At 37.6% G+C, this 24,241-nt stretch overlaps 2 protein-coding genes across 2 annotated transcripts; both read left to right on the forward strand.

Moving 5' to 3' along the window:
* The first annotated feature begins 207 nt into the window (after nt 1–207).
* Nucleotides 208–3,538, forward strand: LOC104102503 (uncharacterized protein At4g15545). Its single transcript, XM_009610220.4, has 9 exons — nt 208–699; nt 802–870; nt 1,252–1,305; nt 1,665–1,728; nt 1,862–1,933; nt 2,024–2,278; nt 2,522–2,567; nt 2,657–2,735; nt 2,845–3,538. The coding sequence occupies exons 1-9, from the start codon at nt 415–417 to the stop codon at nt 2,935–2,937; spliced, it is 1,017 nt and encodes a 338-aa protein (XP_009608515.1). The 5' UTR covers nt 208–414; the 3' UTR covers nt 2,938–3,538.
* A 17,113-nt stretch (nt 3,539–20,651) lies between these two features.
* LOC104102504 (uncharacterized) lies at nt 20,652–22,734 on the forward strand. The gene is made up of 4 exons (XM_009610221.4): nt 20,652–21,197; nt 21,635–21,775; nt 21,890–22,033; nt 22,350–22,734. Exons 1-4 carry the CDS (start codon nt 20,727–20,729, stop codon nt 22,473–22,475), a joined length of 882 nt encoding a protein of 293 aa, XP_009608516.1. The 5' UTR covers nt 20,652–20,726; the 3' UTR covers nt 22,476–22,734.
* Nucleotides 22,735–24,241: the final 1,507 nt, after the last annotated feature.

The following is a 24,241-nucleotide window of genomic DNA, read 5'->3' on the forward strand; positions in this document are numbered from 1 at the left end:
GTTCACGAGCACTCTATTTCAGAAAGAAAAAGAAAAAATTATGTGTTCGGGAATTTAGGCTAGAGCTACACGAGTTATTATTGGTCTCTCTATTTCATTTTATGTGATAGTAACTTTTTTATCTGTTTAAAACTTAAAAATAGTTTAGTATGAGAAAAAAGGCATAGATCTGAAAAGGTCTTTCAGCTCCAGTCTGGTCTGGGGCCTGGACCCAAAAAGAAAAGGACCCCCAAACCTTCGGAGGGAAATCCAATAAAATTTCAAACTCAGGTCCCTTTTAGAAGCAAAATGAAAACAAAAGTAAAAGAGAGAACATAAACGTCGTGTGCATAGCTGACGAATATTTCCTCCATTCCAAACCCTTGGAGAGGATTTCTCTTCAATTTCCGAAATTTAGGGGTTGGAATTCGGAATATGTCGGAGAGTAGCAGCCGGAATGGCGGGCCGGACTTTCACCTCCCCGATGAAATACTTTCGGTCATTCCGACAGACCCGTATGACCAATTGGATGTAGCCCGGAAGATCACCTCTATGGCAATCGCTTCTCGTGTTACGAATCTGGAGTCTGATATGGGTAGGCTCCGTCAAAAGCTTCACGACAAGGATCGCGTGATCCTCGACCTCGAAGACAAGGTCTCTCAGCTCGAGCAGGCCTCTCACGCCGCCGAATTGCGATTGAACATCACTCTCCAAGATAATGTATTAAACAAAATCTATTCTTTTATTCCCCTAGCTTTTGCTTTTCATTTCTATTTAACCGGAATTAATATTTTTTGTTTTACTTTTCTGGAATAACAAAAGGTGAAACTTTCCAAAGAGAGGGATTCTCTGGCTTTGACTGCAAAGAAGCTTGCTCGCGACTTAGCAAAGGTTATATTTCTTTTGTTTCTTATTGAATTCTTCAAGTGTTATCTTATGCTTTTTGTTTATCTCTATTATGCTTTAGAAGAATCCTTTTACTTGATTTCAGCTAAAATTGTTATATTATACTTGCTAACTACTCCAAGCGACTGTGATAAGTGTTTCCCTAATAAGTCATACATAATACTCTTAATTGGAGCATGTTTGCTCTCTAATTTCTGCTTTGTAATTGCTTTTCTGCTTTATATGTTTTTTGCTTTGCTCCTGGTATTGCGGTAGTCTTCCTATCTTCCCTGTAAAGATTGAATAATGAATGTGGAAATTCTTGGGCACTATTTATCTGTTATTTCCATTGCAGCGGCATAAACTTACTTTTCTTTCTTTCAACAGTTGGAGACCTTTAAAAGGCAATTGGTGCAGTCTTTGAGTGATGATGACTCATCTGTAAGATTACATAATCTTCTAGTTTTGGGCATTTCTTTATATTATTGAGAGGGTAACAAGAATTTGCAATAAGAAATTTTGGGTATAACCTTTTTTTATAAGGTAAATAAAATTTTAAAATGTTTGGGCACAATAACGCTCGTATACTAGAAGTAAACCAAAAAGTAGGAATCCTACAAAAATTATTATGGGTATAATCTTTAAAATTCCTAAATAGGAATGAGTGTGATTTCCAATTGACATGTAGGACTGTACAAAAACTTGAGGCACAATCGTTTCCTTTCTAGAACACATGTTTCCCTTTAAGAATTATCCTCTCTTCTTTATTGACTATGGCGATCCTTTTTCTATCTTGGCAGCAAGCTGAAACTGTTGATATTGGCACTTACGATCAATCTGTTCACAGGTCATATCCTGTAATAGGTAACTTTAACATTGCCTTTATTAATCTGTCCTTGATTTTGTTTGCTTTTCATGTTCAAGATATTATCTGAGTTGCTTCTTCAAGCTCGGAGACCTGATGTTTTGAATTTGATCTTGATAATTTTATTTGCAGAGGAGGTGAATGGCTACACAATGCATCATTCTTTCAGTGGGTCAATGGATGGCAGAGGCAGTTACGATGATGGTAATTGACTCTATGTGTTTTTTACAAGATAATTTTAGAATGTAGCAAAAGTTGTTTAATTTCTATTCATATTTTTCTTTTTGTATCCAGCCTCAAAGCAAGCTGTGCAAAGATTTTCCATCCCTTACATAACACCACGGCTTACTCCAACTGACACACCAAAAACAACTTCTGCTAGTGTATCCCCCAGAAGATTTTCTGCTGCTGTATCTCCTCAGAGGACATCTGGCAGCAGCACTCCAACAAACCCTCAATTTCAAGGCCGAGGTTCAGTGTCATCATTCTATCCTTCGAGTCAACAGTCCTCAGCAGCTAACTCTCCTCCAAGAGCACGCGCAAAACCAGGTTCGTGAGCTCTGCTAATGTTACTGCATCAGCTATGCACTTCTGTCGTCACACATACAAGGGAACTTTTCTTTGCATGAGATGCAAACGTGTGTTGCAACCAATGTTTTTATTACATTCACAAGTTCACTTACATTTAAGAATGATTCTACACACATATGACAACATATTCGGCTGTCTTTTTATTTAGCTAATATCATATTCATTCGAATGGTACTGATTAGTGCATGTGTGAATTGTCAGCTCAAACTCCTCGAGTTGATGGGAAGGAGTTTTTCCGTCAAGCCAGGTATCTATTTTTCGTTTTTAACTTTTGTTCTGTTTGACTTTTTCGAGTAAAAGATCTTTCACCTGATGATCTGCATATTGTTGATTCAGGAGTCGTCTGTCTTATGAGCAGTTCAGTGCATTTCTAGCTAACATAAAGGAATTAAATGCTCAAAAGCAATCTCGCGAGGTGGATAATATAATCTTAGTTATGGTAGAATATCCTGTATTACCTTGTAGTTCTGTTCAATATCTAAATGCTTTTCTGCTTTTCCTTTTTGTCCATTATAATAATCCAGGAAACTTTGAAAAAAGCAGAAGAGATTTTTGGGACAGATAACAAAGATCTCTATCTATCATTCCAAGGGATGCTTAACCGCGGTGTTCGTTAAAAGTACGGAAAATCTGGGGTATATATGATTTCCCATATTATGGTAGCTCAAACATTTAACAGAGTCTTAGCTTAGTGGCTGTTGTTTTGCGTGTGTCTAAAGTTGACCGATGGGCATGTGGAACTCGTGGAGCTGTGCTCCAACTTTAGGTACAGATTGTCAATCATCAACTGAGAAATCTTTCGAGCTTTAAACCTTCTGGTAGTGCAAAGAATTCGGATTGTTGTAGATTATGCTAGACTATGAGTCATGCGGTCAATAATATGTAAATTGAAAGGTACTATTGATTTTTAGCATCCAGAACTAGCAGTCAAAACTCTGATGTTGTCGTTGTATCTACTCTAAGGGGTCGTTTGGTACGCGGACTAAATTATCCCGGAATTATACCACATTTGATGGGATAAGGTGGGATAAGATGGGATATCCTGGATTAAGTCATCCTACATCTTATCCCACCTTATACCTCATACCAAACGACCCCTAAGAATTTAATTCAACACTGTCTGTTTGTAAGTATGTAATTGAATGGCAGGAATGTATGGTCATATCTCTGAACCTTGTATCGTACATTGGTATTTCTCAAATTTGTTTTTTCTCCGCTTGTTCTTCGGAATGAATATAGTAATACAATCCCAAGCGCAAGAGCTAGTGAATCTAAATAGTTTTTAAGTTCATATGTCCTGGGAATTGAGTATTCCTGGCTGGGATACAACTTGTATCAGATCTACTTTGTCATTACTATCTGGATTTTATTGGTGTTGAATGAAAAAGGTAGCATTTGCATGTGGACTGGTAAAGCAGTTGATCCTTACTTTTGACAAGATAGGCATGCCTTGATAATAGCGTGCAAAGAATTGGATACATGTACATCAAAGTTTGGACAAATCGACGAACCAAAGGATCTCAGATTCTCAAGATTGCTTAGCTAGGGAAAACAAAAGCTAGTGCTCTGTTAAACAAGAATACTGCTGTACGATATTTGTTGATCGTCTCCACCAAAAGAAAGGTGGCACTGTTTTAGGATCGCTGTTAAATCAATGGATTAAACTTTATTAAAGCAGAAAAAGTGACCCAAAATCTGCAGCTATCTTATACTGTCATTTAACAAGATTTCTTCTTTTTCTTGTTCAAAGAAAGAAACGAATAAAAACATGTATTCCATCAACAAGCAGTGAATTTTTCTACGAGATCAAAACTGACGAAATAGTAGCTGTAAAGAGAAAGGCTAGAAGGAACAAGAACTAGTCAAAGAGTCAAATCAAAAAGGATCAAATCCTTGTGCTTGATCGAATGGCACTTGTTTGTAGTACATGTATACATGATTAATGAATAGTAAAATGTTTACATCAGAATGGATTTACTTACAAAGCATATATATGGCTAGGCAATTTGGAGCATAAGTACTGGTCCCAACTTCCAACTTGTTCTTGAGAGTGTCTTCTTTTCCAAAGGATAGCAAGCCCTGAAATCCTAGCACCTGATACTTGGCGCTTTTCACTTTCGGTATCGGAATTTTTTCCTGCATGTCTTTTGCGGCAAATAGCCTGGTAATGAAAGATAATATTTTTCCTCTCTTGCCGTATTATTTTGTTTTCTCTTTTGCTAATTTTTGGTATTCGGAACAGATTCTTATATCCATTTTGATTCTTTTCTAAAATTACATACACGTGTTGTTGTTTCCACCTTTAACTATTGAGTATTACACTCTTACATTATGACAATTGTTTCCTTACGCTGGTAATCCACATCTAGTAACTTAAAATTTGGGATCCACTTCGTTTTAGGAGTGTTCATGTGCAGAGTTAGCAAAAAGAGATATACTTAATTATCCTAATTCAGAATCAGCCATGCTTGCATCAGGTTAGACTATATACCTTTTGGAGAGCGGTCCTTTCTGTATATGGTAAAATACGCTATGACACGTGGCCGTTCAAAAAAGGGATACGTGGAACCCAAGACGGGGATGACCAAAGACCGAAGGCAAATGTTTCGCTTATCACCGGAAAGAATAACACTCATAAAGAAGTGATAAATGCCCTTCGCCCGACAACATTTAATAAAGAATATTCCGTGGCATTAAGAGTGATTACCCGTTACAGAGAATTTGGCATTTATGTTCAGCGTTACATCTTCATCAATGACTCTTATAATTGACATTAAAAAGGGGACGATCCTAAGACCTCATTCCCTAGACATAACTATAAATAGTGAGCTCAGTTATCATTATAAAGGATACGAATTTTCTGGCAAACTTACGCTACATTTTATACAAAGCTTGATACAATCTTTATCTTCTTGCTTTTTGATTTCGTTGTTATTGTGCCTGGAAATTCTGTTCTCGGAACTGTTGCTTCTGCTATTTCGTCTAAATCATAAGGCTAAGTATTGCATAATTCTTCGATTGTTCTATTATTTCACAATCAAATTAATTCACTTGTCTAGAAACCATGTATAAATTTAACTGTATTATTTTACGGGTAAACAGTCTGGCGCCCACCGTGTGGCCTAGACACCCGTGCAATTAAATTGATCCTTGCCTTTTTTACTAACGTATTTTGATTATTTTGTCTTAGAAAAAATCATAAGAAATGACAGATAACACTGTTAACAATACGCACAACCTCGAGATTCGAGGGGATCAGCCTCATTTCGAGGACTCAATCAGTGACACCTACAATAAGGGTAATGGCGCCACACCGGTGCATGACAGGCAATATCCTCGGCATGTTCGGGAGACAAATCTCGATGATGCTGACGAGGAACATGTCGTTGACGCGGTAAGGGTCTTGCAAGAGCAATAAGTTATCATTCTAGGCCACCTCATGCGACATGATAAGGTTATGAAGGAGTTGAAGCAGGCGCTGTCGGGGGCTACGAATAATGCAAACTGACGAGATCCGATTCCTCCCTGGGGCCCCGGAAATCAAACAACGCAGAGGGTCGAAAATAACATTCCTAGGGGTGAAGATGGCTTCGATGGGGCAGGAGGGAGCGAATACGGCCTCAATAACGAGAATGATCCTTTCAAGAATGAACTTTTACGATTTATGATGGAAGTGAACACCCGCATGGACCACATCCCGGGCGCGCCACCAGTGCTGAAAAGTCCGGACTCAAAAATGTATACTCAATTGCCATATAAACCAAGTGCGAAACTAGAGTTAATCCCAAAGCGGTTCAAAATGCATGAAGTGCCAAAGTATGACAGAACTTCAGACTCCCAGGAGCATATTACCACTTACACAATGGCGGTGATGGGAAATGATTTAGCTCCTCACGAAATTGAATCTGTATTGCTAAAGAAATTTGGACAAACCCTCATAAGGGGATCCTTGATGTGGTATTCGATGTTACCCAAGCATTCTATAGACTCCTTTGAAATGCTCGCGGACTCTTTCATCAAGGCTCATCCTAGAGCCACTTATCAACGGCTCGTGAATAGGATGTTTGAAAAACAAATAGGAAAAAATATGGAAGTTTATATAGACGATATGCTCGTTAAGTATTTAAATATAGCTGATCATCTTAAACATCTGCAAGAAACTTTCGACATCCTAAGGAAGCATAATATGAAACTTAATCCTGAGTAATGCGCGTTCGGGGTCAGCTCTGGTAAGTTTCTGGGATTTTTAGTATCGCAAAGGGGAATTGAGGTAAACCCCGATAAGATCAAGGCCATAGAAGACATCCCAGACCAACTATCACACGTGAAGGAAGTACAAAGGCTTATGGGAGATTGATAACTTTGAGCAGGTTTATTTCCTGGTCATCAGAAAAGTGTCATCGTTTCTTCGCACTACTCAAAAAGGAAAATAATTTTAAATGGACCCCGAAGTTCTAATAGGATTTGAGGGATTTAAAGAAGTACTTGTCAAGCCCTCCGTTGCTTTCAAAACCAAAAGAAGGTGAAATGTTGCTAGTTTACCTCGCAGTCTTGGAAGTTACGGTAGGTGCGGTTTTAGTCCGAGAGGACGAAGATACGCAATCTCCCATTTATTATGTTAGTAAAATTTTAACGGGAGCAGAAACTCGATACCCACATTTGGAGAAATTGGCCTTAGCTCTCGTAGTAGCCGCTCGGAAATCGAGGCCCTACTTTTAATGCCACCTGATAGTCGTGGTGACTATTTTCCCTTTGCGGAACATCCTTCACAAACCCGAGCTCTCGGGTAGATTGGCCAAATGGGCCGTCGAAATGAGTGAATTCGACATAGAATATAAAACCAAGGACTGCAATTAAGTCGCAAGTCTTGGCTGACTTCGTGACCGATTTCAGTATGGGATTATTGCCTTTGGCAACCAAGGAGGCAGTAATGGTGTCGGAACCGACATCGGGGGTTGGAGCTTATTTACGGGCAAAGCTTCCAACGTAAAAGGATCCGGGCTCGGTATAGTCTTAATCACACCTTCGGGGAAAACCCTAAGGCTAGCCATCAGAACGGTCCTTTTAACTAACAATGAAGCAGAGTATGAAGCTTTGATTTCAGGGTTCGAATTGGCCTGGGAACTTGACTCCAAGGTCATCGAAATCAAATGCGACTCACAGTTGGTGGCAAATCAGGTATACGGGATCTTCGAAACCAAAGAGGAGCACATGCAACAATACACGGTGAAGGTTCAGGATCTATTGACGCGATTCCGGGAGTGGTCAGTTACTCATATCCCAAGGGAAGATAACACAGAAGCAGACACATTGGCAAACCTAGGATCATCGATGAAAATAAAGGGATCAGAGTCTGGGACGGTAGTACAACTGATGAACTCAGCCCTGGATACAAATGATTACTATAAGGTAAATTTGACTAATTTGGTCTGGGACTGGAGAAATGAAATCATCGATTATCTCGAGCATGGGAAGCTACCTGAATAACCCAAAGCATCCCGGGTGCTGCACACCAAAGCAGCGCGATATAGCTTCAAGAGAGGCCAATTGTATAGAAAATAATTTTAAGGCCCGCTGGCCCGATGCTTAGGGACATCCGAAGCTAACTATATCATGAGAGAGGTTCACGAAGGGTTATGCGAAAACCACTCGGGCGCAGATTCCTTAGTGCTGAATTTGGTAAGGGCAGGATATTATTGGCCCCACATGGAACAAGGCGCCAAAGACTTCGTACGAAAATGTGATAAGTGCCAATGCTACGCACCTCTGGTGAATCAACCGGCAGAACCCTTACATTCGGTTATGTCTCCATGACCGTTCATGAAATGGGGGATGGCCAAAGATCGAAGGCAAGTATTTCGTTTATCACCAAAAAGAATAACGCTCATAAAGATGTGATAAATGCTCTTCGCCCGGCAGCACTTAATAAAGAATATTCTGTGGCATTGTGATTACCCGTTACAGGGAATTTGGTATTTATGTTCACGATTACATCTTCATCAATGATCCTCATAATTGACATTAAAGAAGGGAACGATCCTAGGACCTTCTTTCCTAGACATAGCTATAAATAGTGAGCTCAGTTATCATTGTAAATGACATGAATTTTCTGGCAAACTTATGCTACATTCTATACAAATCTTGATACAATCTTATCTTCTTGATTTTTGATTTCGTTGTTATTGTGCCCAGAAATCCCGTTCCCGGAACTGTTGCTTCTGCTGTTTCGTCTAAATCATAAGGCTAAGTATTGCATAATTCTTCAATTATTTTATTATTTTAGAATCAAGTTAATTCACTTGTTTAGAAACTGCGTATAAATTCAATTGTATCATTTTATGGGTAAATAGTTTGGCGCCCACCATGGGGGATGGACATCGTCGGACCACTGCCACCGGCTCCCGGAAAGGTAAGATTTTTTTAAATTTTGACTGACTATTTTTCTAAGTGGGTGGAAGCAGGTCCTTACTAGAAGATCGGAGAATGCGAAGTGGTAGATTTCTTATGGAAAAATATAATTTGCAAGTTCGGAATACCGAAAGAGATAACATGCGACAATGGGCCAAAGTTACAAAGTTCCTCGAAGATTTAAAAATAAAGAGGATCATTTCTTCACCCTATCATCCGAGCGCAAACGGTCAAGCGGAGTCAACGAACAAAGTGATTATTCAAAACCTCAAGAAAATGTTGGAAGCGGCCAAGGGTAATCGGCCCAAGGAATTACCCGAAGTTCTATGGGCATACCAAACAACAGCCAAGGGGAAACTCCATTTTCCCTCGTGTACGGTGTAGAAGCTTTAATCCCGATGGAAATAGGGGAACCCACCTTGAGAAATTTCTAGGCAGATGAAGAATCAAACAACGAAGTAATGTTAGTCAACTTGGAGCTGCTCGATGAACGCAGGGACTTGGCGTATGTAAGAATGGCAGCTCAAAAAGCAGAGAATGGAGAGGAATTGTAATCGAAGATCCAACCTCCGTTATTTTAAAGTAGGTGACTTGGTCCTAAGGAAAGTAACTCAAAATACCCGGGAGCTCAACGCGGGAAAACTATGTCTAATGTGGAAAGGCCCCTACCAGGTGTCAGCTATCTCCAGGAAAGGTTCATACGAGTTGGAGAACCAAAATGGAGAAAAGTTGCCTAGCAATTGGAACGTGGCACACCTCAAAAGATATTATTGCTGATAAACATTATCTGATCAGAATGTATGTGTCGCACTCTTTTTTCCTTCGTTCAGTTTTTGTCCCAATTGGGGTTTTCTAGCAAGGTTTTTAGCGAGGCAGCAACATAAAGCATACTACGAAGACAACAACAATAAGACCTTTAATAGCAAGGCACACAAGCAAAGATCCACTCGGGGACGGTTAGATAATCTTTTGCTCTATAGAAAATTTCCACCGGGAAGTTAAGTTTGCTATTGAGCAAAGGTTACCCGACCATTCACGAGCAAAAACCACTAGAGGGTTGTTAGATAATCCTTCGCTCGATTGCATAAATTCCTGATGGGAAGTAAAGTGTGTTACCAAGTTAAGGATTATCTAGCAATTCATTAGTGGAATCTTCGAAGATACAAGACTTTCAATGTTCCAATTCGCACTCTTCGCATTCGAACACTGGGGGGATGATATGAGGATACTGCAACAATGACTGTCACGTCAACTAGGAATTGAAAAACCAGAAATATAATTGCATCATCGGGACCGGGGACTGCGCGACCAGCCTCGCAGAAACAAGTTGTACAAGTTAGCCACAAGTAATGGCAATTTCTTTTAGCATAGCAAATGCTTATGTACTCTTTGAAAATATAAGGAATAAAATGAACTGAAATCCTTCTGTTTTTATATTATTTCTTGTCTGAACGATGAATTTACTTTGTCATTTGAAAGTTAAACAAGTACTTCAAATGCTAGTGCCGTAATGAACATGAGACGTCCTCATCAAGAACACCGTAAACATAAGAGGGCGCTCTCTTATAAAAACCCTCACATTAAAGGTTTGGTTTCGGAAGAATTTATACCCGGAATCAAAATGCTTTCCGGGAAAGATACACCCGAAGTCGTATACGAAAGGACGCAAAAAGTAAACTTGCGCAAATACTTATCAAAGCCCTCATGAAAAAGGGCTGATGCCCAGAGCCAAAAATGCTTTCGGGGATAATACACCCAAGGCTTCATATAATAAGACGCAAAACAGAAAAGCTTGCACAAAATTCTTAAGCAAAAGGAAGAAAATGCAAAGATTAAAGACTTTCATGAATATTCAAATTAAAGGAAAACTCAAACAATACTTGAGCAAGAGATGTTTTTATTTACAAAAACATGCCAAAACGGCACATGTACAAGAATTGGAAAAAGAAAAGAAAAGCTAAACTGCAGTATCTTTGGAACTAGGAGGAAGAGAAGTGTCCGCTCCCCCGAGAGAAGTAGATGGATCCACCGATGGCTCAACATTTCACCAGTTTGGCCTTCAGCATCATCATCCTTCGATTCTTCTACAGTTCCCGAGAACTTGGAATCGAAACCAGAAGGACCAGGAGCATCAGACCTCGCTGGGAGCCCACTTTTAGCAGCTAACTCAAGCTCACGGTCCTTAGCAATTTTGGCATCAAAAACAATGATACCAGTTTTGGCCTCTTCCAAGGTTCTCTCCTCATGTTGTACATAGCGTAAGTTTTCTCAACAATGAGAGAAGCCGCTCGGCGCTTAAGTTCTTCTTTAAGTTGGGTTACCTCGGCAGTAAGGCTTTCCCAGGCAGACCTAATAGATCTGAGACTAACATCAAGGTCACAGACAGTTAAACTAAAGAGCCTATTATGCTCGATAATCTTCGTGTACTTCTCTTCCAGCTAGGTATGTTTCGTCCCCGCAGCAGCAAGCTCTTCAATTTTGGAGTTCAAGGCTGCCTCTAAGTCAGTCACTCTTTTAGTAGAGGCAACCTCGTGTTCAGTTGCAGCAAAAACGACGTTATGGACTTCAGCCCATTTGGCCCTGGGTTCGTCAAATCTAACCCCCAGCGGGCCAATTTCTTGGCAAAGGGTTACCACTTCTTGCTCGCTGATATTTAGCTTAAAGTATATATATATATTTATATGTATACACCTCATGTTTTAGTCGTGTTTCATGGATTTCGGATGAAAAATGTTTTGATTTTTTGTTAATTTATGGTGTTTTTATATGTAGGCATCATCCGGAGGCAGTAGGGGGCGAAATGTGCGAGATTAGAGCCAAAACGGAGGAATAATGGAAAATGTTGAATTCCAGCGCCACAGCAGTGCCCCACGCCACTTGTGTCGCCATTTACAGAATGTTCAGGAGGCCAGCATCATGGCCAGCACCCCACGCTGCCCTGGACACTGGTGACGGAAATTTCTCCAACTTTTGCCCGGGAAAAGGTTATTTCGGCCCTAGACCTACCCAACTCGTATAAAAGCAAGACTAAGCCTATTTTGAGAGGGAAGACGCCACTTTGAAGGAAAAATACACACGAGAAACATTCGGTAGAGAGGATATCTCAGTTCTCTTCATCGTTTCTTAGTATTTTCAATTATCCAACACTTATGAAATTATTTGATATTATCATGAGTGGCTAAAACCCATAGTTCTGGGGTTGTGATTTAGCCATGAATATTTTTGTTTAACGTGGACTTAACCTTAATTATAATTCACCAACATATGGTTGTTTTTCAATTCTATGATTAATTACTTAATTGTCTGGCCAACAGTTAGATTCTATTTACTATCTATGCTATGCTTAGGAAAGCCATGTTTAGATTAGAGAAGAATTGAAGAGAGCACGATCTTAACTCTAAGGGGGGCGGATTTGTGGTTAGGATATGAATATACCTAGTCACCATGCTTAATTAAATATCGTAATCTTAATGTGTTCTTAATAGATTTATTTCATTGGAATATAGACGTTAATCTATTTTGAATAGGCGAGTAGTACTTCTGGAGAAGGTTACGAGAGCAATTGTTCGATTAATTAGCAACCATGAGTGAATTGTATGAAAGAGAGAGTTAACTAGAACACAATAGGATTGGTGAATCGATCACAACCCTGGAGTATTCGTCTCTACTGAATACACAACAACCATTTTGCTGTTTGATAATTTAGTTACTAGTTATAATTATTGTTTAGTATAATCACACTTTTGAACTCGAATTGACTCGACTGAATAACAATCTTGGTAAATTTAGTGGGTAGTTAATACAAATCCTTGTGGGTTCGACACTCGACTTATCATTTTATTACTTGTCTACCACGTATACTTGTGTGTGTGTTTGGAAGAAACACTCGCTTTGCTGCAAACAAGCCTCCAATACAACAACCTCAGCAGCTTTGGCTTCCAGTTTCGAAAGGCGAGCGATATGTTTGCTCCTGCTATGCTAAAAGCTAATCCCGTGCGGAGTTAATCTCTTCCTTCTTACGAATCAACCTTTGAAGGCCCTCGGAAGCAAGAAAGTTGGCCTACAAAGCAAGAAGGATAAAATTTATGATATGTTCATACCAAAAATAGAAGAAATAATAAAGGAAGAAAGGAACGTACCGATGCGGCGTTGTGCATAGCGTTGTTCAACAAACACTCTCCCAAGAGTGCCTGAATCTTTTTCCAATCTTTCTCTGAAGCCAAAGGCTTTAGATAATTAGCAAGCTCCACCGGCTAGGATAGAAAGTTGCATCCGGTAGAGACCGAAAGAGTAACATTCCTCCTCCTTTGTGGATCTTCAGAAGGGGCAACATAATTTTTCCCCAAATTCCCATGAACTAGGGACTGGGGAGATGGAATAACTTCTTCGTGGTCAGGTGAGGCAGGTGTAGATGATGTAGCAGTTGCTGGTAGAATAGTGGATGAAGATGGAAGTGATGTAGCAGTTGCTGGTGTTGGTGAAGATGGAGATGAAGTTGATGGAGTTAAAGAGTGAGAAGCAGCTGCATCAAATGCAGTGTTGGTTATTGGATGCCCGCCAACCAAAGACGGCAGGGACCCGATACTCAGCCCCACAGTACCGGGCACAACAATTGGGGCTCGAAGACGGGAGTTGGCATTATCTACCAAATCAAACTCTCCCCAAAGCGTCGAGGCATCGTCCTCAGTTGGTGTAACTATCTCAACAGGTCGAGCATCCTGTTGAGATGATGAGGATCATCGTCTTTAATGTAGAGAAGCTCCCTCATCACAAGCTTCTTTATCATCGTCGATCATCACAATGTGTATGACCGGCCCGAAAGGAGGGCCAGTCACCATCGCTACCGGAGATGACTCGAGGGCATCGGTCTTCGCCCTCTTATTCATTTCACCGGCCGCGGAGGAGCATCTTCTATTTGATTGTTTTTTCATCCGGCCGGATACTCCGTAAAGAAACATTTGTGCTTGAAGCAGACACGGAGACACCTGTTCGAGTAAGCACCTCTTGAAGCAGCCTTGCTGCATCAGCAGGATCAAACAAGATGTCCTTCTCGGGAATAACAACAGAGCCCGCAGGTAGACTTAATTTCATAGACAAGTTATAAGGGATCAATCAAGTTCCTCACATGAAAAATTGAAACAAGGTGAGTTTGAATTATCATGATTTTGGTCTTCCACCCGTATTTAGGGGCCAACTCTTTCCACAAGCGAGTTTCGGGCGTCGTAACGTCCAAGATCTTCTGGACCCACCGGTCCAAACCGTCAACCACCAGTGGGATCCATCGAGTTGCTGAAATAGGCGAAGGATGGAGGATCAATACGGCTATGGAAGAATATTTTGTAAAAGGAAATATTAAAGAGAAAATGCATAAATACCCCATTCAACTTGTCCTGGAAAATCACTTATACACCTAAACTTTACGGGTGTCCTAACACCCCACTATTGTTAAAAAAAATTATATTTATTTACTCCCTCCTAAGCCCTGGCCCAACTATATTAATTTGAGTGGGAAACATGCATTTTATTAGTAAGCCACGTAATTAACATGGATGACACTCAACAAACTGTCTTTCCTCTATCTAATCTCCATAGCACGTTATATATTTCTGTGTCATCTTCATATCTTTTCTCCTCAATTCAAGAATTCCAAATACCAATTTATTTCCTACTGAAATTTCAGAAAAATGCATTACATAAAAATCAAGAAAAAAATAGTGTTCAATTCAATGGAAAAATCTTGTTATGGGCGTGATGGAATATACAGAATATACCTCCTCTGTTTCTTCCAAAAAAACAAAATCTTTCTATGGTCTCTTTTGTCTTCAGAAATATTTCATCTTTTCCTGAAAACCCAACTCTTTTTATGTTGATTCTAGTCAAACTTTGACTTTTTCTCAATTCAAAATGTCTAGTAAAATAAAAATAACAATCTCTAAACGAGCCTTATTTATCCCATCAGTTAAAAATTTCCAAATTGAAGAACCCTAATGCCCAACCATTGAAAATTCTTCTTGCCTCACCAAAATCGATTTGCTTGAACAAAATCGAAGTGACCGGTTGCAAAATCCTTCGATTTCATTGTAATTCAGAGTTCCTGACGAGTTGGAGGAAGACCCGTTCGAAGCCGAAGTTCTTTGAAGAATTAAGCTCAAACATTGAAGTTGAATTATCTATGAAACATTATTACGTTTGGAGGAGAAAAATTAACCTTTGTTTTCAAAGATCAAAACATCAAAGAGCAATTTGATGCAATTTCGGCAGAATTTAGATGAAGAAGAAATTAGGGTTCTTCAATTGGGTTTGGTAAAATATTGGGGAATAATGGATTTTACTGTTGGTTGGGGTTATATTGAAGTTAAAAATTTAATTTTTTTTTCTTTTTTTGGGGGTGTTTTTAACGATTAAAAGAGAGCAAAGACGCGCTCAATTGCGTTGTCTAAGACGCGCGGCTGGCCAGGACTTAGGAAAAAGTAAATAAATACAATTATTTTAACAATAGTGGGGTGTTAGGACACCCGTAAAGTTTAGGTGTGTAAATAATTTTCCAGAACAAGTTGAATGGGGTCTTTATGTATTTTCTCAATATTAAAAAAAGAGTTTACGTGTGCGGTTCCAAGCGGCTGGAAAGGATGAAGCCGTTGCCGGAATGATGTCGTTGGTGGCAACTGCAACGAACCGTTCCATCCACCCACGGTCGTTGTCATCATCCATGCTAGACAATAGATCATGATGGCCACGCTTGCAGAGGTTTATCATTCCCCTGCGGAAGATCTTGGGAGAATAGAGATTTATCATATGAGCTAAGGTTAGCACTTCTCCAGTCTTCTGGCACAAACACCGAAGGCAAGCAACCGTCCTCCACACATAAGGACTTACTTGTTCCAAACACACTTGGTAGCAGAGGCAAAACTCCGCTATCATGGAGTCAACTTCTCCGCTCAAAGAAAACGCACCCAAAGTAAAGGGATACATGTAGAAATATGTAAAAACCTCCTTGGGTAAGGTCACTTGCTCCGATAAATTAGGAGCAATAATATCCAAATCATGGCATCGGCAGTCTTCCTGCACAGCAGGCATGCTAGAAGGACGGATGGAAGAAGGGTACCTACTGACGGCCCATGTACGAGAGTTAGCAGTAGAGAATTTCTCTTCAAAGTCTTTAGTGGTAACAAGACTTCTAGGGATGATGGAGCCCACTATTGGAGGAGCAGAGTCCTCGGCCTTGTTCTTCTTCTTTGAAGAACTGGTACACTTTGAGGAAGAAGCCATTATACGGAAGAAAGAGAAAATTTTTGTTTGAAGAGAATTAGAGAAAAGATGAAGAGCAAGATGTAAGTCAGATAATGGAAGCTTGAAAAATTATTGAGTTTAAGGGAGAAGGTTGATGCGTATAAGTAAAAGTTTTGGCGGCTAAATTCATGTCCATGATTACCTTGATAATCGGCAAAAGCTGCGTGAAATCGTGGGATGACGCGTGTTCGGGGCATTAAATGCGGAGAGATGTGCGTCTAATCAACCGTTAGAAGCCTTCAGAGGGAATTATAGTAATTTCCGCCAAAAGAGTATTTCTACCAACTTTCCGGTAACACAAAGTTATGTCACCGGAAAGCACGGGGACTATCTGTATAGGGTAAAATATGCTATGACACGTGGCCGTCCAAAAAAGGGATACGTGAAACCCAATACGTGGGGATGGCCAAAGGCCGAAGGCAATTATTTTGTTTATCACCGGAAAGAATAACGCTCATAAAGATGTGATAACTGCTCTTCGCCCGATAATATTTAATAAAGAATATTCCGTGGCATTAAAAGCGATTATCCGTTATAGAAAATTTGTCATTTATGTTCACCGTTACATCACCATCAATGACTCTCATAATTGACATTAAAGAAGGGCACGATCCTAAGACCTCCTTCTCTAGACATAGCTATAAATAGTGAGCTCAGTTATTATTATAAAGATCACGAATTTCCTGACAAACTTACGCTACATTTTATACAAAGTTTAATACAATCTTATCTTCTTGCTTTTTGATTTCGTTGTTATTGTGCCCGGAAATCCTGTTCCCAGAACTATTGATTCTGCTGCTTCGTCTACATCATAAGTCTAAGTATGGCATAATTCTTCGATTAGTTTATTATTTCAGGATTAAATTAATTTATTTGTCTAAAAATCACGTATAAATTCAACTGTACTATTTTATGGGTAAATACTTTCCTAGACTATGCATGATCGCGGGATGCTTCATGCACAACACTGCTTTTTTGATAGCACATATATAGACATGACTTAAGTCTAATTCCATGCAGGTTAGGGGTCGTTTGATAGGATGCATTAGATAAAATAATACATGCATTAACTTTGTGTATTAATAATACCTTGTTTGGTACACTTTTTGAACCTATGCATTAGTTATAAACTCTATTTGGTATTATCCTATGCATAACTAATGCATAAAAATCATGGTATTAACAATGCAATGGGTTTTATTGCATGCATTATCTTAGTTAAAGATAACATTGTCCTTCAAAATTTATGCTTGATTAAAATATACTATTATATTAATGCAAGTTTGAAATAATCCAAGAAAGTGGAAAATAAAATTATATCCCTAGTAAATAAATAAATAGTTAATATATTTTCTTTTTTATATATATAAATATTCATTTCTATACTACAATATAGGTAGACAAATCAAATAATTTTTTTAAAACCTTTTTCATATAAAAATATTTTTCAACATATGTTTCTTTTAAAAAGATAAAGTGATGGACTGGTTATGAGTGTATTTTTGTAAACGAACAATTCTTTTAGAAATTGTGCAATGCTTTAATACATCAAATCAAACAATGGATAAGAAATATGTCTGCATAACTAATACAAGCATAACTAATACCAGCATTACTAATATACCGTATTCAGCACTATACTTATAAACTCTACCAAACGACCCCTTAGTTTTATGGTTGGTTAACGTGAACGAATGCTCCTATGTATGTAAAAAGAGGAAATAAACACCAAAGTGAAGATATACAGTACTAAATGATATCCAAAATCATAAGATGGGCATATATAAAAGAATTTTGCGCATGATAGGTATATATTGTACGTTGATAAATCTTGGGCTAGACCCATGTGTTAGATTCTAAGCCTATACAATAGGTCAGATCTTCACTAGTTAGAAGCAAATTAGTGCAAAGCTTTTCAACAGCATCAGAATAGTAACCACATGAGGCCCTCTCTTTTGGTCTTCCACCTTTCTGTTCTTTGAGTTGCCACAAGAATTTCTTTTCAAGACTTAAGTATATATTTTTTATCTTTTTTTCTATCTTGACCACTTTTTGCATGCACTATTAACAAATTGATACCTTAATGGAATTTTTATGCAGCTTATATATGTTGCTTAACCCAAAGCTTTTAATGTGACCCTTCTAAAACTATACCTACATAATATCCTGGGCCGGATCAACGGTGTCTACTATAGGTTTATGTGAACCAAGTAGCTTTTGCTAAGATCCAATATATGTATTAAGAAATCTACATAAACTTTAAATCTTGGATCTATATTAACAAAAATATACTTGATTGTATATTTAATAAGAAATCTATGGAGATATATATTAAAAAATCTACAGAAATATTTGTTCAGCACTGTATATGTGTTAAGACTACATAAATGCTTGACTAAGAACCTAATTATTATTATATACAAATAACTTGAGATTGCTACAGAAACCCATAAACTTTAAATCTTGAATCCCTCTCTGCCTACATGCTTCAAACATGAAGAAAAATTTACTATTCATGAAACACTCTTTCTTTTCCTGTTTTAATTATTTTTCCTTTTAAGTTTGGACATTAAAGTTAACTGGACATTTACCCAAAGCTTATTCACCTTTTTTGTGAAATAAGCAACTGATTTAGAAATGACTCTTATGATTTCCCATGCTATCAACGACACTTTTCCATTAATTTAAGGCCATTGTACTGTTCTAATAAAGTTTCCTTTAAGAATTCTGTGTATTTCTTGCGCACTATATGTTCGTTAATAAATAGCATAAAATTGGAGAGAAAATGGAAAATTTCGTAGAGCCGAGAAGAATCTTCTTCTCTTTTCCCCTTGGTAAAAGGCTACCCCACTATGTGCACTACACTGTAGAAATATATTCAAATCAATGTTACTTACCTGTAATATTTTTGCCCATAATGAGTAACTATAGTGCTTCAACATTAACTTCTATTTGTAATAATGACTCTTCACAAGTAACACAACGGAGTATTAGGTATTTCAATTCAAACTATATCACAGAAATTAGAACGGAAGAAGTATATTGAACCTCCTCACCATATAATTGAACGCATGAATTAGAATCAAGGCATGAATATTTTAACGGAAAAGGGATAATGCCTCTAAACTATTGGAAAAAGTTTTAAAATACCCTTCACCTACCTATTGGGTTAAAAATAGCCCTCCATCCACCTTTTTAGTTCACTTATGTCTTTTAACCGTTAGGTCAATGCTGAATTAAAAATAATAATTATTTAAATTTCAAGTGATCACTTTTTATTGGTCGAAATTAAAACATTAACCTATTAGAAAGACTCACCCATATTTACCCGTTTTTCGGACTAACCCACCCCAAACACTAACTCGACCCGAATAAAAAGTTCAACTAAAAAAAGACAGCCCCACTTCCATCTAACTCCGGGTTAACTGCTGCAAAAAACACATTAGGAAACAAGGAGATCATAATTATGCTTCACTAGTGGACTTTCTTGACCAATCTGGGAAACTACAAGAGGCAGAGAAAGTCGTTGAATAATGCCAATGCAACAAACAGAATTAGCACTGAATTGGAGAAAATAAATTTCCAGCTTATGTGGGTGATAGGGCTTATTAGTTAGGATCTGTTAGCCCTGATGTAATGTTACTGCTAATATATATATATCAAGAAGATACAAACCTAGGAAAATGCTTACTCACCAACATATTGAGATAAAGATATTTCACACAGATGCAATGCTACTGCTTATAGTTGTTGGAAGTTCGCACCAGCATAACTGATGGAAATTGTCACTCCTATTATATCATTTCTTTCAACTTTTAGTGGCATAAAGGTGGACAAACAGCATGGTGAAAATAGTAAGGGTTATTGCTGTCATCCTTCCATCTAACTCGGAGTTAGATGGAAGTGGGACGACTTTTTTGTAGTTGAACTTTTTTATTCGGGCCGGGTTAGTGTTTGGGGCGAGTTAGTCCGAAAAATGGGTAGATATGGGTGGGTCTTTCTAATAGGTTAGATGTTTTAACTTCGACCAATAAAAAGTTGTCACGTGAAATTTAAATAATTATTATTTTTAATTCATTATTGACCTTAACGGTCAAATGGCATAAGTGAACCAAAAAAGTGAATGAAGGGATATTTTTAGCCCAATAAATAGATGAAGGGTATTTTTAAATATTTTTCAATAGTTTAGGGGCATTTTTAACCCTTCTCCGATATTTTAATTAGAAGCCTTATTAGAAAGCAATTTAAGTGACATCTGTACAACAATTTGTAGGTTAGTAATTAGAATAGACAGTAGATTATAGAATGTGAATGAACTTTTTTTTTTAAAATGTGTGCAAGGAAGCAAATGAGAAAGTATTTCGTTCTTTGTGGAGAAAGTTTATTTCGCTTTCAAAGACTTACTGTGTATTTCACAACAAATCATAGAATATAAATGGAAAAAAGTTGATTATCATAATTCACTAAAAACAATTAATATAATACTCAGATTATCAGGAACAAACAAAATAAAACTGGAAATGGGGGGAAAAAAAGGAAAAGGTAAGAGACAAGAAACATAGAGAATACAGCTAGAGCAAGTTGCGTATAAGCTTTAGTAGCTATAAATAGTTAAGGGCACAAAATCCATATCGACAAACCAAGCCAAAATTGACTGACATTCACTAAATAAAAGGCTTATTAATTATTAGCATACGAAATTTCTTGAATGGCTTTCACTCCTCAATACTATAGCCACATCTTTTCCAATGAATTCAACTCTTCTCTCCCTGCAGGCGAAGGCGAAGGCGTTAGCGCCTTACAAATATGCAATTCCCAAGTAACCCCGTCATCAGTACTTTATGATAATAATAATATTGAGGCGCAGTTACTCAACATTAATTCACTGCCTGACCATTATGTCCCTCCATCAATTTCAAATTCAATGATGCCATGGTTCCCTGAACGACTTGGCGTAGTTTCAGACATGACCGTGCCCGCTCTACTACCCGCGCCGGCCTCCTCTTCTGATACGTTTTCTAGCGACTATTCTTTCAATAGTACTACTACTCATCACGTTTATGCAGCCGACCAACATGAGGCTTGTGAATCTTGTTGGGACGAAACTACTACTCGTCTCGATCATCACTCCAGCTTCAATAATTGGTCCCGTTGTCCTCTCGCTACCTCCAATAATTGGGTACATTTCCGGACGTCGTCCTTTGCTTCATCTATTTTAATTTGTTGAAGTCTATGATCAACTCATTATCCAAAAACTTAAGCTGGAGAACATTTTTATTTACTTAATTATGTTTTCAAAACTAGGCTTGATTTTCTTATGAGACAGCACATGTGATTTTTTTTTATATTGAATGGTGCTGAGAATCAAATCCAAAATCTTACTCTGTACTAAAACCATGTTAAATTGTGTGAATGCTACCAATTCATCTAAAAGTTTAAACTATTAAAGTGAGCATAACTTTATCCACTTGATCATGTGTCTTGAACATATTTCTCATAGATCACACACAAATTAGCTACTCTAACATTTTATGCATGGCAAGTTAACAAAACAAAGAAAATACTTTAAGTTTCAGCTGAGAGACTCAGACAGATTTTTTAAACTGTTGTTGTCAGGGGCCTCAAAGGGAGACAAGCCCAAAAGTCAAAGAAACGCCAGCAATGAAGATCGGAAGGTATTCAGAAGAGGAGAGGAAGGACAGAATTCTCCGATATCTTAAGAAAAGAAATCAAAGGAACTTCAACAAAACCATTAAGGTTTCTACATCTCTTTCTTTTTATATATGCATGTGTTAATTTTACATATGATTTGTTCAATCTATTGCTACTTTTTGTGAACATTAATTACGTTAAATATATACGGGCATGCAGTATGCTTGTCGCAAAACCCTAGCCGACAAACGTGTTCGAGTTCGTGGAAGATTTGCTAAGAATAATGAAGTATGCGATGATGAGAAAGGGATTAATGATATTTGCCATGGATCCAAGGATGCACGCTATGATAATCCGTTCCAGGTTAGTTTGCACTTTTGATTTATGTGACTCATTTTCCTTATTAGTCTGCATTTATGTATTTGAAATTAATTATTAGACTTTAAACTTTTCATTTGACTAATTTGATAGCCATACAAATTGAAAGCTACATAAAAGCTCTTACCTTTTAGGCTTAATCACAAGTGTCAAAAGTCTTTTTTTTTTCCCTTAAACTGCGTCCCGTACCTCACATAAATTAAAACAGAGAGAGTATTTTACTTAACGATCGATCTTTGTCTTCTCTGCCTGAATGTTTTTTAGGAGTCTCATGATTCGTTTCTGTTTGTTGTTTTTGCAGATGAAACATCCTGATCAGTATGAAGAGAATTGGTTAGAAGAGGCTATCACAAATCTTATGTATATACCTTACATAGGTAGCTCCTATGATCATGGAGGAATGTCAGTCGAACGTTTCATGAGCTGATGTTCAGCCATTTGTTTAGTTACTTACTAAAATAGTTTATGTATTATTATTTATATTTACGAGAAGTATCGTTTCCATCTAGATAGTTAAGGTCCACTTCTTTATTATAAACAGTTCCTCCCCCTAAAAAAGAATGATGGCACAAAACATACTACTAGTCTCTCTTTTTGACATGGTGAAAATACTGTATCAACTGGCTACACTTCTCACTTGGAAATTCGATCTTAGAAATAAAAATTAAATTTCATGGTCTTGATAATGTTCACTCTATAAAGGGTCTCTAATTAGTGAGTACATTTACTCCAAGCATGTGCTAATGGGATGCAGTAGGTATATTCGATGAAAATTTAGATAGACGTAAACAAGTCCAAGCACAATGTTAAAAGATATATAGAATTATTTTTTAAATAAAGGGACTCTAATTGGCTATCTTAAAGTTCTGTATAGCTCTACACAATTTAAGCACGTCATTAACATCTGAAATCTGTATATATCCTAATTAAGCAGCACAAAAAGGCTGCTGGCTTTATATTATACTCCAGTTATATGCCTAATGCGTCCATGTGATCCAAATAGTAGATTATAACAAAATGTTGTAAGGAAAAAGAAAAGCTTATATATATAGAATCTAACTAAAAGTTTCAGGCTTTGATTACCTTAAAGAATCAAAACGTTTTTTCAACGTTAGCATCAATGCTCTTATCCAGCGATTATTGGCAGTCATTGGGGTCTTGCCTAGTTACTTTTGTAAGGTACCGTTATAGCATCTTGTGGTACTTACCAAGAAAGACCATCATAATTATAACGTTGAAGGGAATTTTATACTCTAGCTTGCTTTCTTTGAAAAAGATGGACAGGCTTGATAAAGAGAAGAAAAGAATAAGGGAAGAGAAAACTTGGACAATAGGGAATAACTCTAATTTCTTTCGACATATTAAGTACAAATAATATGAATATATATCTAAGAGCTGATATGGTGTTTTGTTCTTTATTCTTCTGGACTAAAGTTTAGATTAGGAAGCATTTTCAGGTGGCCGTGCATGCGACAAAGAACAAGTTGTTTCATGATGTTTATAACAGCCACGGCTGGAACATTTGGAGTTCACAACAATGAAATACTACGTGATTTACTTATATACATCAATAAGTAATTAAATTTATTTTTTCCACTAGCAAGTTAACTTAATAGATTTTTGCAAGTAATCTTCCGTCAGATCGAAGTACCAAGATTTATAATCTTGAATTGCTACAATATGTAAGGTGATCGATAGTGCAAAAGTTCTTTACACTATTGATAGTTTAACTCATATTACGTTGATGCGCGATAGCAGAGGATGTATTTGATATGACTGTAAAATATTTTTCTGAAAACATTTTTCATAAGAAGTTACTGTCTACTATCCAACGCTTCCTAAATTTGGAAAACAATTAAGTAGAGAAAATGTTTTCTTTCATCCAAACACACCCGTAATGTTTATTCATATATCATGAACAAGAAAGTCAAGAAAGAATTTGGTAGCAAAAACTGTTTGTCTCTCTTGAACACTATGATTAAACTCTTTATAGTTCGTTAAGAAATAGTTCTTAAAAAACAGCTACTATCTCAAACTTTTGAATTAAAAAAGCAAAACAATCAATTAATTTCTTGAATTGCTGCCCCACTGTGTTTCTCCGTATATATATCCACATTTGACTGCGTATTTAATAAAGTATAATGATTTCCAAATATATCGCCGAGGCATAATATTCCACTAAAATATTTTCTT

Source organism: Nicotiana tomentosiformis, chromosome 11 (assembly GCF_000390325.3).
Source record: "Nicotiana tomentosiformis chromosome 11, ASM39032v3, whole genome shotgun sequence".
Lineage (NCBI taxonomy): Eukaryota > Viridiplantae > Streptophyta > Magnoliopsida > Solanales > Solanaceae > Nicotiana > Nicotiana tomentosiformis.